Source organism: Chelonoidis abingdonii, chromosome 20 (assembly GCF_003597395.2).
Source record: "Chelonoidis abingdonii isolate Lonesome George chromosome 20, CheloAbing_2.0, whole genome shotgun sequence".
Classification (NCBI taxonomy): domain Eukaryota; kingdom Metazoa; phylum Chordata; order Testudines; family Testudinidae; genus Chelonoidis; species Chelonoidis abingdonii.
Window position 1 is genome coordinate 6,061,563 of NC_133788.1, and position 18,868 is coordinate 6,080,430.

At 42.4% G+C, this 18,868-nt stretch overlaps 1 protein-coding gene across 6 annotated transcripts in view; it reads right to left on the reverse strand.

Annotated features, from left to right (window-relative positions):
- The window catches only part of CUX1 (cut like homeobox 1), a 441,436-nt gene that overhangs the window by 127,599 nt on the left and 294,969 nt on the right, over positions 1-18,868 (reverse strand). For all 6 annotated transcript variants that reach the window (XM_075074026.1, XM_075074022.1, XM_075074024.1 and 3 more), the window contains exons 10-11: positions 13,094-13,198; positions 9,464-9,652 (exon numbers count right to left, since the gene is read on the reverse strand). In XM_075074026.1, the coding sequence (XP_074930127.1) occupies positions 9,464-9,652; positions 13,094-13,198 (294 nt within the window). The remainder of the gene's footprint in view (positions 1-9,463; positions 9,653-13,093; positions 13,199-18,868) is intronic.

The window sequence follows — 18,868 nt, forward strand, 5'->3', positions numbered from 1 at the left end:
TACCCCAAATTCGACCCAGCAATGTCGACTTCAGCGCTAACCCCCTCATCAGGGAGGAGTACAGAAATCAATTTTAAGAGCCCTTTAAGTCAACAAAAATGGCTTTGTTGTGTGGTTGGGTGCAAGATTAAATCACTCTAACACTGCTAAATTTGACCTAAACTTGTAGTGTAGACCAAGGCTAAATGTCAAACTACTTTCACCGAAGAAACAAAAAAAGTGCCACAAGTACTCTTGTTCTTTCAACAGATTAGACAGCTAATCACCTGAGTATCTGGATAGCCCTGCTGACTTCAATGAGACTTCTTCAGAGGGTAAAGATAGCAGAGCTGGGTCTTATTAGACAAAAATCTATCTTGTCACTTTTAGAATATGGCAAACACATCAGGTAGAAAAACTGACTGAAGGAAAGAACTGCCAACCCAGTAGTGAATTTATCATCATCACTGGTTCTCACGTCTACTATCAAAGAAACTAAACAAAAGTCTCCAAGACCTGAAAGGATACAAGGATAATTCAGACAATCTAGTAAAATATTTGCATTTGCGTCCAGTTGTAGGGTGGGGGGAGCTTGGGACCTCTGCCTTGCAGTGGGGTGGTAGGGTAGGAACTTCTGTCCAGCAGGGAGCAGGGTTTCAGGGCTTCAGCCCTGTGAGGCGCACATGCCAGGGCTTGGGGCTTCACCAGGAGTGGGGCTGAAACCTCAAACCCCAGTTCCTGGCAGGTGTGCTTTGGCTCGCGAACTTCTTCATGTTTCTAACATCCCCCGAAGTCTAAAAATACTCCAATCAGAAGGTGGGTGTGAAAAACATTTCTACAAAGTAGCTTAGGAAGCGTCACCTGATCAAGAAATCAACTTGCATTTATTATACAAAATAACATACAAATGCCAAGTCTCAGAGTGCCCACTAGATTGTATCTTTTCCGAAAATATTTTTAAAATAATTAAATTATTATTAAATAACTAATTAAAACAGCTTTCTTTTGTTAGACTTGCATGCGGGATGATAGGGAGTTAATAGTTAAATAATAACTAACAATCTTTTAGCTTGCATTATCACTGAAAATCAAAGAGCACACACACAAACAGTTACTTAACCTAGGTCATTTGGTGCCAGGGAGACAGGATCTCTTGGCTAACTAGGGCTACTACATTTTTGCTGGATAGTGGGGAAGTTCTGACTCCAATTGACAAGGGGTTCATAGAATCATAGAATATCAGGGTTGGAAGGGACTTCAGGAGGTAATCTAGTCCTGACCACTGCTCACAGCAGGACCAATCCTCAACTAAATCATCCCAGCCAGGGCTTTATCGAGCCTGACCTTAAAAACATCTAAGGAAGGAGATTCCACCACCTCCCTAGGTAACCCATTCCAGTGCTTCACCACCCTCCTAGTGAAAAAGTTTTTCCTAATATCCAACCTAAATCACCTCCACTGCAACTTGAGACCATTCTCTTTGTTCTGTCATCTGGTACCATTGAGAACAATCTAGATCCACCCTCTTTGGAACCACCTTTCAGGTGGTTGAAAGTAGCTATCAAATCCCCCCTCGTTCTTCTCTTCTGTAGACTAAATAATCCCAGTTCCCTCAGCCTCTCCTCATAAGTCATATGTTCCAGCCCCTTAATCATTTGTGTTGCCCTCTGCTGGACTCTTTCCAATTTTTCCACATCCTCCTTGTAGTGTTGGGCCCAAAACAGTGCTCCAGATGAGACCTCACCAATGTCGAATAGAGGGGAATGATCACAGCCCTCGACTTGCTGGCAATGCTCTTACTTATACAGCCCAAAATGCTGTTAGCCATCTTGGCAACAAAGGCACACTGTTGACTCATATCCAGCTTCTCGTCCATTGTAACCCCTAGGTCCTTTTCTGCAGAACTGCTGCCTACCGCCTCGGTCCCTAGTTTGCAGCAGAGCACGGGATTCTTCTGACCTAAGTGCAGGACTCCGCACTTGTCCTTGTTGAACCTCATCAGATTTCTTTTGGCCCAATCCTCTAATTTGTCTAGGTCCCTCTGTATCCCATCCCTACCCTCCAGCGTATCTACCACTCCTCCCAGTTTAGTGTCATCTGCAAACTTGCTGAGGGTGCAATCCACACCATCCTCCAGATCATTAATGAAGATATTGAACAAAACCGGCCCCAGGACCAGGACAGGGTTAAGATAGTTACAGTTAGAAAAGTCTTGATACTAGTGGATAGATTCTAATGATTACATCAGATGAAGATAAGGAAGCAATAATTTTGAAAGACATTGAAAGTACTGCTGACTTGTTTCATTAAACCACACAGTATTAAAGAATTCCCCTAAGATCTGGATAAAGAACATTGCTTTCATTTGTAAAACTGATTCATTTTTTGTGAAGGCAACCATTAAAATCTTAGCTATTTTAGAAATAATTGCTTTATAATCAAAATTTAAGGTCTACAAAACACTATTTTGACACAGTTCTGTGTGGAACAGAGTTCAGAGCTCAGCTTTACCAGCACCAAAGAAAAGACAGGTAAATTACAAAATAATAATGTCACAAATAGGGACAAAATGGCACACATGATAAATTAGATAGACTCAAGGTATCAAAAATCATCACTGAGAACCAAAATATTAGCTTTAGCTGGACAAACCTATGAGAACATATATAAAGATTTCTGAAATGAAAGTCAGAGTTGCTCTGTTACCAGCTCAGATAAAGGACCAATCTTGGTCCCATTAAAGTTAATGGCAAAATTCTTATTGACCTTGATAGGAATATGATCCAGTTCTAAGGATGTAAGTTGAACACAGTGGTTGAAGCTATTTTGTCTAAAAAGCTTTATTAAAAAAAATTCACAATAGTGGTATAGCCAGAGAAAATGTATTCCTCAAAAACAGCCCAGTTCCTTCATCTCTCCACAGAAGTGATGCAAAAACAATGACAGATTGGCAGAGACCGATACCATCATTACAGCTACCAACAACAAGGGAGACCTAGCAGATTTTTATTTCCTCTACTGAAATTTTCATGACAATTTTGCAAGTATGTCTTAGAACATACAGAAAGTGGATTGGAGTTGAAGAATTTCAATTCCGTCCCTAAAATACATTTTTTCCACATAAACTAAACTACAACACAATAGAGCCTGTACCCTCTGAAGAAAGTCAAATATAGAACAGTGTATCAAGGTTTGCAACTGAGAGCTGAGACACTTTGATATACCACAGGGGTGGGCAAACTTTTTGGCCCAAGGGCCACATCTGGGTGGGAAAATTGTATGCAGGGCCATGAATGTAGGGCTGGAGCAAGGGGTTGGGGTGTGGGAGGGAGTGTGGGGTGCGCGAGGGGGCTCAGGGCAATGGGTTGGGGTGCAGAAGGGGTGCAACAGGGGGCTCAGGGCAAGGGGTTGGGGTGCAGGAGGGAGTGCGGGAGGGGTTTGGGCTCTGGCCTGGTGCCGCTTACCTCAAGTGGCTCCGGGGTGGCGGTGTTGCGCAGCGGGGCTAAGGCAGGCTCCTGCCTGCCCTGGCCCCACACTGCTCCTGGAAGTGGCCAGCATGTCCAGCAGTGGCTCCTGGGGGTGGTGCAGGGCATACGGCTCCACCGCGTGCTGCCCTCATCTGTGGGTACCACCCCTGAAGCACCCATTGGCCACGGTTCCCTGTTCCTGGCCAATGGAAGCTGTGGGAGTGGTGCCTGCAGGCAAGGACAGCGCACAGAGCCCTCTGCACCTCCCTTCCCCCAGGGGCCACAGGAACATGGTGCCAGCCGCTTCCGGGAGTGAAGGACCAGGGCAGGCAGGGACCCTGTCTTAGCCCCACTGCGCCATGGGGGTGGCAATCTTGCGGGATGGACTGAAAGCCCTGATGGGCTGGATCCGGCCCATGGGCCGTAGTTTGCTCTCCCCTGATATAGCAGAGCTAGAGAAACTTACACAGTAACTGCCTAAACCATGGCTGGCTTAAATTGGCGCTATCAGCCTCTGACTTTCAGGAATGCTAAAACTAGAAATCTTTAATGAAATAGCTAAATTAACTTCATTTACTATTTACAATTTATAGCTGGTAGAACAATGAAAGAGACAGAAGTTAGAGGAAACTGATTCACAACAGATGTCAGGAAAACATTTCTCATGCTTACTGACAGATCAGAAATGTGTGGAATGGTGTACAGACAGTGGAAACAAAAGAGAATGGGGTCATTCAAGAAACAGTTAGATATACCGTCCTTGTGGTTTTCAGGAGAGTGCTACTGACTGATATGCAAAAGGGCCAGGATTGAGATACTAGCTACATATTAGGTACTATCTTGGGGAAAACAGAGCCAAAAATAAAAAATACGTTCTAATAAGGTTAAGAGCCTTCCTTTCAATCCTTATGCTTTCTTGTGTCTGCATCCAAACAAGGCAAGTCCTTTTTCCAATGGGGGAAGAAAACTTGGTTGGGTGCATTTACAGGTTGACTGCTGAATGACAGATGTCCCTGACAAAACAGTGATACTGAATAAAGGCATGGCTTAGAGAGTTTTAAGTCCTGAAAGGATTTGCTGTGTGATTTTTGGTTTGGTTATTTTTCCAGACATATACATGGTAGTTAGGTTTTTAAATTATCCTAATTACAGTAATTTTACTGTTCTATGAAAAATTTCTTATTCAGAAAGGATCTGAACTAAAAATAATGATATATATAAAATCTGAACTTAAAATATAACTGGAAGCAGGTAGAGTGAGTTCAACAACAAAAAGTCATTAATTAAAACAAACCATACAAAATGTCAGCAAAACTGCAATTGAACAACATTCTGAAGAAATGACTAACTCAAGACAAGGAAAAAATGGTTATTAACTTTCTGTAACTGTTGTTCTTCCAGATGTGTTGCACAAGTCCATTCCACTCTAGGTGTGTGCGTGCCCCGAGCAAAGTCACTGGGAATTTTTCTCTCAGTGGTACCTGCCACAGTAGCTCAAGTACCCTCTGCTTCCACGTGCTGATTGTGCCAATATAAATGCCAACCCAACCCGGAGCCCCCTCAGTTCCTTCTTTCTGGAAAAACTCCGATGCAGAGGGGCAGGAGGGTGGGTCAGGGAATGGACATGGGCAACACGTCTTGAAGAACAATAGTTACGGAAGGTTAATAGCATTTTTTTTCTTCGAGTGACTGTACATGTGCATTCCACTCTAGGTGACTCACATGCAGTTGAACAGAGGGAGGGATCGGAGTTCATGGACACACAGGATGCAGAACAACTCGGTCAAAATTTGCATAATCTCTAGAATGCTGAATGATGGCATAATAGGAGGAGAACGCGTGTACCGATGAGCAGGTTGCTGCTTTACAAATGTCCTGAATAGGGATCTGTGCTAAGAATGCTTGTGACCCCGTAGAACAAGCCATCAGGATAGCTGGCAGCGAAACACCTGCCTGATTGTAACAAGTGTGAATATGTGAAGTAATCCAGGACAAAACTGTCTGTGAAGAGACTGGGAGACCTTTTCATCCTGTCTGCCACAGCTACGAACAGTTGATTGGACATTTGGAATGGTTTAGAACTTTTTATGTAGAATGTTAGGGCTCGTCTAACATCCAAAAAGTGAAGACATTGTTCATCCCTATTTGCATGTGGCTTTGGGCAAGCAGATTGCCTGATTGCTAAGAAATTGTGAAACCACTTTTAGGAGAAAACTGGGATAGGACGTAAATATATATTATCTTTAAAGAAGAATGTGTACAGAGGCTCTGATGTGAGAGCACATAGTTCCAACACCCTTCTGACCAAAAGGATGGTCACTAAGATTTTTCCAGGAGAGATATGATAAGGAGCACATTACCAAAGGTTCAGTCGGTGGCCCCATAAGCTTTGACTAAGTTCACGTTCCAGGGAGGAGAAATGGGCTCTCTTACTTGAGGGTATAACCTTTCTAGGCCTTTCAGGAATTGGACAGACATGTCATTTGAAAAAACAGACAGGTTTCCTACCCTGGGGTGGAAAGCTGATATTGCTGCAGGGTGAACCCTGATAGAGGAGATTGCTAAGCCCTGTTGCTTTAGGTGTAATAGATACTCAAGTATGTCTTGTATGGATGAACACATGGGCAAGACTCCACATTGGGATGCTCAAACAGAGAACCATTTCCACTTTGAGAGGTAAGCAGCTCTAGTGGAAGGCTTTCTATCACCTAGTAGGACCTGAGGAACTTGCTCCGAGCAAGGTTGCTCTCTGGGATTTAGCCATGGAGCTTCCAGGCTATTAGATGAAGGGAGCTCAGGTTCCGGTGGAGCATCCAACTGTGGTTCTGGGAAATCAGGTCCAGGTGCAATGGAAGCAGGACTGGAGTTGCCACTGACAAATCTAGAAGAGTGGGAGAACCACAGCTGGTGAGCCCATGCTGGGGCTATCAGAATAACACGGTCCCAGTCCTGCTTGATCTTTTGCAGCACTCTGCATGAGTGGAAAGGGGGAAAACATGAAGTAAAGATGTTCCATCCAAGGAACCAGAAAGGCATCTGTGAAAGAACCCGGACTGTGTCCCCATAGGGAGCAGAATTGGTGAGACTTCTTGGATAGACCTGTTCGTGAACAGGTATAACAGAAAGTCCCTCGTTGCTGGAAAATGTCTCTTGCCACAGCTGGGCAAAGGGACCACTTGTGGTGACTGGAGAAAGACCTGCCGAGGCAATCTGCCAACTTCTTTTATGTTTGTGGACGGTAAGAGGACTTGAGGTTGATTGAGTGGGCTACGCAAAACTCCCATAGCTGCACTGCTTCTTGACAAAGGAAGGAAAAGCAAGCTCCTCCTTGCCTGTTGAAGTAAAACATGGCTGTAGTGTATCCATGAGAATAGCCAAGTTTCTGTCCATAATGTGAGGCACAAAGGCCTGACAGGCCAGTCGAACCCACTCTGAGTTCCCGTTGATGTGAAGAGAAAGTTCCACAAAAGACCAGAGGCCCTGAGGGGCCCCAGGTGAGCTCCCCAGCCTACTGCTGGCACATCTGAGACCAAGAACATTGACGGTTAAGGGTGTATAAAGGGTGTATAAAGGGAACAACCACACTAACCATGCGTGGGTCCAACCACCAATTGAGAGAGATGAGGACCCACTGAGATACCATGAGTACAGTGTCCAGATGGTGGTGGTTGGGTGAGGCCAGCCACATCTGGAGGGGTCTGAGGCACAGCCTTGCGTGTTGTACCACAAATGTGCATGAGACCATGTGCCCTAAAAGTCTCATACGATTTCAGGCTGTTGTGATTAGATGACCTTTAAGGTGCGTTATCCAGGATCCAACTGCATTAAAACACCCCTCTAGCAGGTAGGCCCTGGCCTGAATAGAGCTGAACACCAGCCCAATGAACTCTAACCTCTGCACTGGAGTGAGGGCAGACTTTTCTGCACTTCTTAGAAGACCTAGGGTGAGTTGGATACTACCCGAGCCCTGGATTGGCCCTCGACTAGCCAGTCATCTTGGTAGGGGTGCAGGACTACCCTTAACCTCCTATGGAAAGCTGCCACTACAGCCATGCCTTTTGTGAACACCCATGAATTTGCAGACAGATCAAATGGGAGGACTGTGACTTGGTAGTGTGAGTGGTTCACTATAAATCTGAGGAAATGTCTGTGTCCTTGGTATATCAATATATGAAAATAGCTGTTTCTTAAATCAAAGGTGGCATACCAATCCCCAGGAACCAGAGAGAGGATAATGGATACCAGGGTGACCATGTGGAACTTTATTTTCTAGAGATAGTTGCTGCGCTGCTGCAGATCTAAAATGTGTCTCAATCCTCCCTTGGCTTTTGGGATTAGGAAATAACGTGAGTAGAACCTCTTCCCCCTTAAATTCTGTGGAGCCTCTTCCACAGCTCTCACATGAAGGAGAGGTTGAACCTCCTGGACCAGAAGTTCTTTAGGTGAGATGTCCTGAAGAGGGCCAGGGAGGGGTAGAAATAAACTGGAACATGTATCCCACTTCCACAGTGCTCAACACTCAAAGGTTCATGGTGATACAGGAGCACACATTGAAAAAGTAAGGAAGGTGGCTTTCAAATAAAGGAGAAACAGGGTTTGGTATCATGGGAACTAGTACAGAGTCCTTGAGAGTCCCATCGAAATGCCTGCTTAGAACCCCCTGGATGTCTGGGTGGGGCAGGCATTGACATTGAGGTAGAAGATGGTGGTGGCCTACACCTAAAACCCCTTCTTCTCTGCGGATCCTGACTGGCAGTTGGGGCACAGAACCAGATGGGCTGTGGAGGTCTGTAGTGCTTCCTTGAAGAAGCTGGTGTGTACAGTCCCAGAGACTTAAGGATCGTCTTGGAGTATTTTAGACTATGAAGCTTCACATCAGTCTGAAAAGAGTGATGTTCCTTCAAAAGGTAGATCCTGAAGGGTTTGCTGGACCTCCTGTGCGAGTCCTGAAAACTGTAGTCATGAAATCCTGCGCATGGCCACTGCCGAAGCCACAGATCTGGCTGCTGAGTCAGCTGCATCCAAAGCAACTTGCAATGAGGCCCTCGCCACTGATTTTCTCTTGTCCACCAGCGAAGAGAACCCTTGTCTAGCCTCTTGTGGGAGCAAGTCCTTGAATTTCTGCATGGAGTCCCACATATTAAAAGAACACCTGCCCAGCAGTGCCTGCTGGTTTAAAATTCTGAGTTGTAACTCCCCAGTAAAATTATCTTTCTGACTGAACATATCTAACTTCTTTGAGTCTTTTGATTTAGAGGCTGCGCCCTGATGACCCTTCCTTTCTCTCTCATTGGCAGCAGCTAACATCAGGAATCCCTGGGAGGGAAAGAATGGGCGCACAGGAACCCTGGCCAGGAACAAAGTCTTTGTGTTCAGCCCTTTTTGATGTGGCGGCAAGGGACATGGAGCTCTGCCACAAGGTCTTAACAGGGTCCATAATGGCCTTATTGACAGGCACGGCTACTTTTGAGGGGCCCGCAGCAGCTAAAATGTCAACCAGGCTATGGGAGGACTCTTTCACTACCTTCACCTGTATGCCTAAACTTAAGTCTATAAGGTGTCACAGAACTCCTTGCCCCTAAAACACTAAGTTACAGAACTTCAATAAAATTAGCTAAAAGTGACTAAAAGTTGACAACTAACTATATACTGAAAGAAGAAAAAGACCACAGAGAGCTTCTATAAGCAAGCAGTTCCAGCAACTGTCACAGGTGGTAAGAAGGACCTGAGGGGGTGCGGGGTTGGGTGGGTGCTTTATACCAGTGCTATCAATGTATGGCAGCAGAGGGCGCTCAAGCTGTCCTGAGACAGGTACAACTGACTGAAAAAATCCCAGTGACAGCGCTCGAGCATTGACACACCTAGAGTTGAATGTACATGTGCAATCACTCGAAGAACACACTGTGCCACTCAGAACTACAATGAATCTGCACTAGTGAACCACTATATGTTTACTTAAGAGTCCTACTCTGAATAAGGAATGAGCCAACTGTGCTGAATGCACAACTGATCCTTACTTTAAGTGTGCTGTTCTTGGCAGTCAGCTGCTGCTCCAGCTGTGATATCTGGCTGGTGGAGTTCTCACGAAGTTTAGTGAGGCTGCCTTGGAGTCTCTGGACATCTTCTACGAGCTGGGCAATTTCACGTTCTTTTGCAGCCAGTTCCACCTCCAAGCTAGATCGCGTCAGCACCTCTATGGCCTGCTCCTAATGTGAAAGAAATAACATTATACCATATCAATAAAGGCAACATGCTCAAACAGGAGTTTGGTCAGGACCAAGCGTGGAACTGGAAGTCAGAAACTCCTAAATTCTAACCCTGGCTCTGCCACTGACTTACTCTGTAGACCTGGGAATTTAAGCTCCCTGTGTCTCAGGTGGCTCATGTGTAAGATGGGGATAATGGAGAAAACAGATTTAGCTACATCACGCAGGTGTTGGGAGGACCCAGGAGTTAATGTCTGCACAATAATTGAGACAATGCTTTGAAGATACAAAATGCTCTATTTAACCTTATTGAATAATATTAATGATAGTGCTTCGCTGGCAATGAAATCTTGTGCTTTAAAGATAATCAGATAGTATGCCATTTTGGAAGAACGGGGGAAAACGTTTGGCCTATAAATCACAGAAAAGACATGTTTTTGGCTACTGGGACTACATCCACCAAATATTTCAGGTATCATTCGCAGAAACATTGCCCCAGAAAGTGCTGTTTGCTGATGGTTGTTTACTCTTGGGAACACTGAGGAGAATAACAATGGCCCAGACTGTCTCCTCCCCAGGAAAAGTACACAGGAAGGGATCACTAGGAAGAAGACATTTTCCTGAGTATTTCATTGTAGAAATCTCCCTCCCCAAATCAGGCTTTGCTAAAATGCTGAAGGGGCTTGCCCTCAAGCCTAGAATCAGAACATACCATAAGAATGGCCATACTGGGTCAAACCAATGGTCCATGTAGCCCAATAACCCGTCTTCTCACAGTGGCCAATGCCAGATGCTTCAGAGGGAATGAACAAAACAGGCAACCATTCCCTGTTATTCACTCCCAGTTTCTGACAACAGCTGTTGATGGGTCCATCCTCCATGAACTTATCTAATTCTTTTTAGAGTCCCACTGTAGTTTTGGCTTTCACAGCATCCCCCCGGCAATGAGTTCCACAGGCTAACTGTGTGTTGTGTGAAGATGTACTTTCCTTTGTTTGTTTTAAACCTCCCACCTATTTATTTCTTTGGGAGTCCCCTGGTTCTAGTGTTATCTAAAGGAGTAAAGAACACTTCTTTTTTCACTTTCTCTGCATCGTTCATAATCTTCATAGATGTATCAGAGCCCCCTTTAGTTGCCTCTTTTCCAAACTCAGTAATCCCAATCTTTTTAAACTCTTCTCATATGGAAGCTGTTCCATATCCTTAATCATTTTTGTTGCCCTTCTCTGTATCTTTTTCACTTCTTATATATTTCTGAGATGGGGTGATCAAAACTGCCCATAGCATTCAATATTTGGGCATACCATGGCACATCCCCATTATTGTGGCTTCCTAGCTGCCAACATCTCCTAAGACAGTGAGGCAGGAACTAGGAGGGAGATAGCTAAGGGAAGAGGGAGATGAAGCCATGTTTTATCTTTTTCACCTACTTTTTATGGGACCACATAGGGCCTGGGTAAAGTAGACTTGCACCCCTGGACCCACCCCACCTCTTTTCTCTCCACCCATTCAATCTCAACTTCTTCCCCAGCAAACAGACCATGTAGAGAGGTCAAGTATTGCGCTGTGGAAGCAGCTTCCATGCAGAATTAGAGCAAATCCTTGTGCAGAAGAGATACTGCATGTTCAGATCTAGGGAGTATGATCTAGCCCAGTACTTGGTGCTTATATAGCAATCTTCATTCAAAGGCTGCTAAGCACTTTTACAAACTTTAAGGAATAAATCTCACAACATGCTGAAGTAGGAAAGTACCCATTTTACTAATGGATGAAGTGGGTCATCCAGATGGAGAGCAACATGCCAAAGCTCATACTATGAGTCAGTGGTGAAAACCCAACTCATAAATGTTGACACCTAGTCTCTCTTGTTACAACAAATGACACTGCCAGATACTGGATACCCATATATTTTCCAGAATAGAAATAAACTAAATGCTTTTTCCATATCTTCCCAACATATAGCTTGATTTCCAATATCTACATATTAGCATCATATCTCACACAGAGAGGCAGAAATCTGAACAGTAGTTAACAATGCCCTCCTATTACAGTGAATTATACTTTTTATCTTGGAAAAAATCCTCTAATTTGCTTGCCTGAAACATCACAAATTGTGTAACTGTCTATTGCATATCTCTATTGAGACCAGAGCACAAATTTGAAATAAGATAGATAATAATCATTTTCATCCTGCAGTAGTTGTCATATTAAATATGAATGAGGTGCAAAAGTAATATTAAATACAAGAAAAACCTAATGCTAAAATAAGAAGGCTGGAATATAAACTGGGAAGAGTCAGGTAATTCAAAGTTAAGGCTAATATTCTGACTTTTAATTTATGCTGTTAGGTCTTGATTCTGCTCTGGTTAACTTCAGTGAGAATATCACTGGGCACTTAAAACAGTTTTTTAGGCTTTTTGGTACTGCATCAAAAAGTACTTTTAAGGCAACTATGTATTCTTCTCTCTGATATCGAGCAGTGAATGTATTTGCTTCATAATAAAAAGTAGCACATCAGGAATCATTTTTATTAAATTAGTTGCAATCAGAGACAATTTTCCATTTTTTAAGGTAACCACCACCTATTGGTCACCTTGATAGGCTAAACTCAAAAGGAATTGTCCTTTCAAATATGGTGGTTATTAATCCAGAAAAAGTCTGGGGAACGTAATACTCTGTGCCTGGAAGGTGGAACAGGCAAAGGGATAGTGTAAACAATCTCCAAAAACAAAACAAGTACATCCACTGCATTTTAAAATACTTGGAGGAAGACCAACCCTTCCCTCCCCCCCCAAAAGTCTATACAAATAAGAAAGAGAATACATTATATCAATTTGCTAACTTTTTCCTATTTGCTTATGAACTAATTTTTCATAGGAGAAGGAGATATTTGGTGAAAAAGATACTACAGTCTAAAATATAAACTTTAAACTTTCTTCTAGAACCATATTCTAAGAACAATACGACACTGTAGGCAATGCTCTTGACTGGATGAAGTCATGTGGCCTACCTACAGCCTCATGTCTCACTATATACCCAATGCATGTGTTAATAACCTATTTATGCAAGCCCTGTCATATGGCATTGTTCAATTTATTTTTCAGCTACCACAGCTTCTATCAACTTGAAAGAATCTTTGATAGCTAGACTCTGATCTGCCTGGACTCCCTGAGTAGTCGCTGAATGAGTGCTGTCCAGCTCATACCAGCATCCAAGGAGCAGATGGGATTTCCACTCCTCTCCCCTGTCTTTGACTGCCTCCAATCCCAATGAATAGTTTGTCCAACAAAAATGTAACCGACTTATAATTCCCAGGAACACCATTTTGTTTCAGTTAAAATATTATTCCAAACAGATATTTTTTATAACTGTGAGCATAAATTGAAAGAGCTGGACTGGAGAATGTCAGTAACCTGTAAGAGTAGGTAAATATTTTCTCACCACATCAGGTGCCTTCTGGATCTGTGTAGCAAGTTGGAGAGATTTGTTAGCTGATGAGAGCTGCTCCCTTAAGGTTTCTGCCTCTCTCTGAGCCACCTCTGCCCTCTGAAGGAAATGAAAAGGGGTGAAAAGAGAAAGTACATTCAGTTTAACAACTGACAATTATTAAAAGAACATTCATCAATTCATGCCTGACTGACTATAATTGATTTTCCTAAACACTGAACCTAATAAATGTTAGGAAAAATACATAGAATGTGATGGATTTTTATTTTAAACAGTACAAGGAAGAAATAATTGAGCGATTATGACAGTAATTTAACGCTAGGAGCAAGGAATCCCCTGCTGATACTAATACTGTGGCCCACTGAATTCCCCAGACTGAATAAATACAAGTGGAAATGGAGTCTTTTTATTCAATTTCTTTCTATTCTTCTACGCACCAAGCAGATTTTATTGCAGGATTCCTCATAGGAATAATTCTCACAGGCAAACATTGAATTAAAAGACATTCTGGCTAGTCTCCCTAAAATATACAAATGCTGTGGGTTATCTTTCTTCAGCAATTATTTGCCAAAAAGTGAATGGTGAAGTTTTGTCCTTTTCAGCTGTTCTATTTATGTTACAATGTTTAACCCCTCCAAATCCAACAAATTTGCATAGGTCAGATACCAGCTACTGACAATTACAGCAATATCTGATAAGCTTTTGGGGGTCAGGGACTGTCTTTTCGTTCTGTTTGTACAGTGCCTAGCACAGTGGGGTCCTAATAGGGTGACCAGATGTCCTGATTTTATAGGGACAGTCCAGATTTTTGGATCTCTCCCTTATATAGCTCCTATTATCCCCCATCCTCGTCCCGATTTTTCACATTTGCTGTCTGGTCACCCTAGGTCCTAACCATGATTGAGGCTTCCAAGCACTACTGCAATATAAATAAATAATTTTAAAAAGATTTAAAAGACATAGCTGTCAGGGGAAAGAATGTCCACACAGGAGTTTGGATGGGGATTGGTGGATCACCGGTGACTTCAGAGGGCATGTGGGAGAAAAAGTACTTTCTATTACCTGTTCTCAGATTCCCATTAAGAAAAACAGCACAAAAATCTAATTATTTTTACAGCACACTCTGCTTTTGGCTTATTAGAAGTAAAAGTGATTCTTATCCACCCTGATTATCCCCTGCTCCATCTGGTTCCACCAATTAAAATATCACTCCTCTTCCAGTATAAAGCAACTACAATCATCGTTTAGGCCCACTGCTCAGAACATGTTGCTCCCTTTTCTGAATCCCTGAGCTGGTTCAGTCCTGCCTTCAGATGAAGCACACCATACTAACAATCACTCTAACAGCTCTGTGCAATGCTGCCTCCTATCTACACTGCAAATCTTGTCTCTGTGATCCAACTTGTCTCCTTTACTATGCCAATGATCAGCTCCCTTTATTCTCTTCTCCCACTCTCTCCTTCATGCTTTCTTCCACGCATCACTTTACACCTAGAACAATCTTCCTATTTCTGTGAAACATACTCCCTCCCCTCTTCAATAAATCCCTCCTGCAAGGTCCACAAACTTTAACAAAAACAAAGCTTATATCCATTTTCTTGGTGTCCTCTGTATTTTTTGTCTGATTGTTGTCTGACTTTCAAATTGTAAGGGACACTGAACAGCAACTGCGTGTTAATTCAGATCTCATTCAGCATACTATCAGCAATTAAATATGTAATTTGTGATACTTTCCTACACATTTTGATAATTTTGCATAGGTTTCACAATAGTTGTTGAGAACAAATGTGGAGCTGTACAAGTTCTAATAACTAGCATGAGACACTTAATCAGCATACCGTATGTCTGATATGTGAAAAGATGCCCGAAGCAGTCTTTTTCCAGTAATACTACTCCTCACTAAAGGGAAACTAAACTGGCTTCCATAGATGGATAAATTTGGGAAGGAAAACTGGACTAGCAAGTCTTATCAGGATAATTCATTTTCTCTCATTTACAGTAGATGAATGTGCGAAAATATCAGAAGGGTAGCCATGTTAGTCTGTATCCACAAAATCAATGAGGAGTCCGACGGTACCTTAACGAGTAAGGGATTTATTTAGGCATAAGCTTTCATGGGTAAAAAATAGGAGGTGTCAATACCAACAGAGGGAAACTTGCTTTTGTAGTGAGCCAGCCACTCCCAGTCCCTGTTCAAGCCCAAATTAATCATGTTAAGTTTGCAAATTAATTGTAGCTCTGTAGTTTCTCTTTGAAGTCTGTTTTTGAAGTTTTTTGTTGAAGGATGGCTATTTTTAAATCTGCTATTGAATGTTCAGGGAGATTGACGTGCTCTCCTACTAGTTTTTGTATGTTACCACTCCTGATGTCTGATTTGTGTCCATTTATTATTTTATCATTTAATTTTTATTCATTTATTTATTCTTCTCTACGTAAAAGGGAATAGGGACTGGGAGTGGCTGGCTCACTACAAAAGCAATTTTCCTTCTGTTGGTATTGACACCTCCTCATCAATTATTGGGAGTGGCCCACATCCACCCTGACTGAATTGGCCTTGCCAACACTGGTTCTCCACTTGTAAGGTAACTCCCTTCTCTTCATCTGCCTGTATCTGTATGCCTGCATCTGTAATTTTCACTCCGTGAATCTAAAAAAGTGGGTTTTTTACCCATGAAAGCTTATGCCTATATAAATCGGTTAGTTGTTAAAGTGCCATCAGACTCCTCGTCGTTTTTGTGAGAAAATATTTATCTAATAATTTCTAAATAATTACTCCAAAACAGAACAAGTTACTACACTGTGTTGTTACTACATCTAGTGTTGTATAAGTAATAGGTTTTGCACCCTTAAGCAATTCTGCTGATGGCTCCCATTCATACTAGCATTGTTTTGAGAATCTATTCACTCTGCATGCTAATAAACCACAGAGGATATTTCTAATAGATGTTACTTCTCCATATACTGTAAGCTGTCAGCTGCCCTTCCAGCCCGCATAGTTTTCCCAGCCAATTTAGCACATCTGTTGTAATCTTGTGACTAATATTAAACAAGATTTCATACTATCCATTGCTATGAAAGAAATCAACAAATTTCAGACAACTCTAATTGGAAAATATGGAAAAATATGTTTGTTTGTTTTTAAGACTATATGCTCTTAAGGGTAATGACTGTGTATGCCTCAGCATTTGAAAAGCACTTAGTAAACTTCTGGATGCTCCTGCAATATAAATAATAAAATTACCATACAAAAAACTGTGGAAAAAGAACGTTAAGGTTGCAAAATCAAGCACACAAAAGTTGGAAATGCCACAATAAGGCTTCCTGTGCTATCTTAGTTGACCTCCCCTTGTGCATATGCATTATGATACAATCTTCAATTGTATGATCACATGCTATTTTTTCCCCCAAAGGACCCATGCCTGAATCAGTGCACAGAAGCCATAGTGCTCAACAACTAAGTAGCTATTCAATATTTTGTTTTATCCTTGTTCAATTACTAGCCCTGTGACTTATTTACTGCTCATTATTCAAAAACTCTGCTATGAATAGTTATTCATTTCCTCACAGGTTTTTCTATAGGAAAACTATAGTTTTTCATCACTATAGTATCTGAATGCTTCAAACAGTAATGTATTTTCACACATCCACTGTAAGAGGAATGGGTATTATCCCAATTTTATAATTGGACAGCCGAGGCACACAGAAATTAAAGTAAAAATTATTCATTAATTTTTGGTGCTCAATATCGGACAACTAGAACCTGATTCTTCAGACTACTTTACATTCTATAGCACATCATAGGTTCAAAGCACAGTTCCCATTGACTTCAGTTGCAGCAATGAGTACTCAACACTTCAAATTAGACTTCAGGGTCTCAAGGTGGACACCAGGAAATGAGGAATACACAGTTAGTGGCCATCTATGAGAAGTTTGGCTTAAATGATTTGCTCACCAGCACACTTCTCCTCTGGCAGAGGTTTCGATAAAATCCAATTCTCTAGGGCAGCATTTAATTGCCATAACTACAAGACCATCTTTTCTCTTCCTGCAGTCCCCTGCCTCATTCACTACAAACCTTTCACTTTTCTCACAAATGAAGCATGGGTCCAGCAGACAACAGCTTCAGGGAGGGGGAGGGATAGCTCAGTGGTTTGGGCATTGGCCTGCTAAACCTAGGGTTGTGAGCTCAATCCTTGAGGGTTCCATTTAGGGAATGGGGGTTTAAAAAAAACAAACCTGAGGATTTGTCCTGCTTTGAGCAGGGGGTTGAACTAGATGACCTCCTGAGGTCCCTTCCAATCTTGATATTCTATGATTACACAACCCTGATTTCTCCATAGAACACCTTCTATTCGGTCCTCTGAATAAGGTACTTGTCCTGTGGAAAAGGGGAATATGTTCCAGTCTTCTACCCACCTTGACTCCCAGTCCCAGTTTCCTCGTCCATCCAGCCCCAGTCTTTCCCTGACTCCATTGCTAGCTTCCATTTCCAGTCTCCTGTCAGTTTGCTCCATGTTTCCCCGATGCCAGCAGGGGGAACACTGAAAGCAAAGGAGAGTCTCTTTGCTATCAGTTCCAGAGCCCAGCACCAAAGCAGCCTATTATCAACCAGAAGCAGAAATTGCAAGGAAAGTCCTGCTAGCCCCTGCATCCCCAAGTTGGAGAGTGCTCAGTATTGACAGAAGCATCAGAGAATTTAGTTGCCAAACTATAACAAATCTCAACTAAGAATGTACAAACTGAGATTTCTCAGAGGCTTAAATAGACCAAACGTGGACATTTTTTTTTGCCACAGAAACAACAGACTGCACAACCTTGATACAAAGGATGCCTGCCTTTGCCAAATTTCAGGTCCTTGCTCTAAAGTATGGAGGCACTAGTGCTTCTTAGCAAAACAGTTACAAGAATTTTAATGTGGGAAAAACATTTTCCTATATCTCTTCCTCACAAATGGCTGTGCAGTTTTTGCTGAAAGTTGGGGGGGACGCAGGAAAATCAGCCTGAGCCAAACACCCAGCATGAGAAACTTCTACCCAAACTGTTAAGTGCTTGGCAAAGTTTAAAACACTGGGTCTTTTAATGAGAAGTGTCAGTTAACTAAGTATAGATATCACTAACAGCTCTGCCTATAATAATTAATCTATAGTAATAGATAGCTGTGTCTATTGGTGCTAAAGTGCCCGGCTTCTTTCTAAATATCTTAAATAAAAGACTGCCCACTCTATCAGAAATGACCAGTGGAAGTCAAGTATCAGAGGGGTATCCGAGTTAGTCTGGATCTGTAAAAAGCAACAAAGAGTCCTGTGGCACCTTATAGACTAAGAGAAGTATTGGAGCATAAGCTTTCGTGAGTGAATGTCCACTTCGTCAGATGCAGTGGAAGTCAGTCACATTGCTAACATTGAGAAAGACCATCCCCATTCTCCATGCATCCAATGAAACTGTATTTTTGGATACTTCAGTCAGATTCCTCTGTTCCATGTAGCTAACATTCTAGCACAGAATTCTCTCACTTCCTTTACTAAAATATGTAAATACTATATTGCTTAGTAGTGAAGCCAATTAATAGTCATGATCATTTGCCATGTGCATTTCATTTTTTTTTTTTAGAATACATGCAATGTACTTGGTATAAAAGACGGTTACTCACCTTTGTAACTGTTGTTCTTCGAGATGTGTTGCTCATATTCATTCCAAGTAGGTGTGCGCGCGCCGCGTGCACGTTCGTCGGAAGAATTTTCCCCTAGCAACACCCGGCGGGTCGGCAGG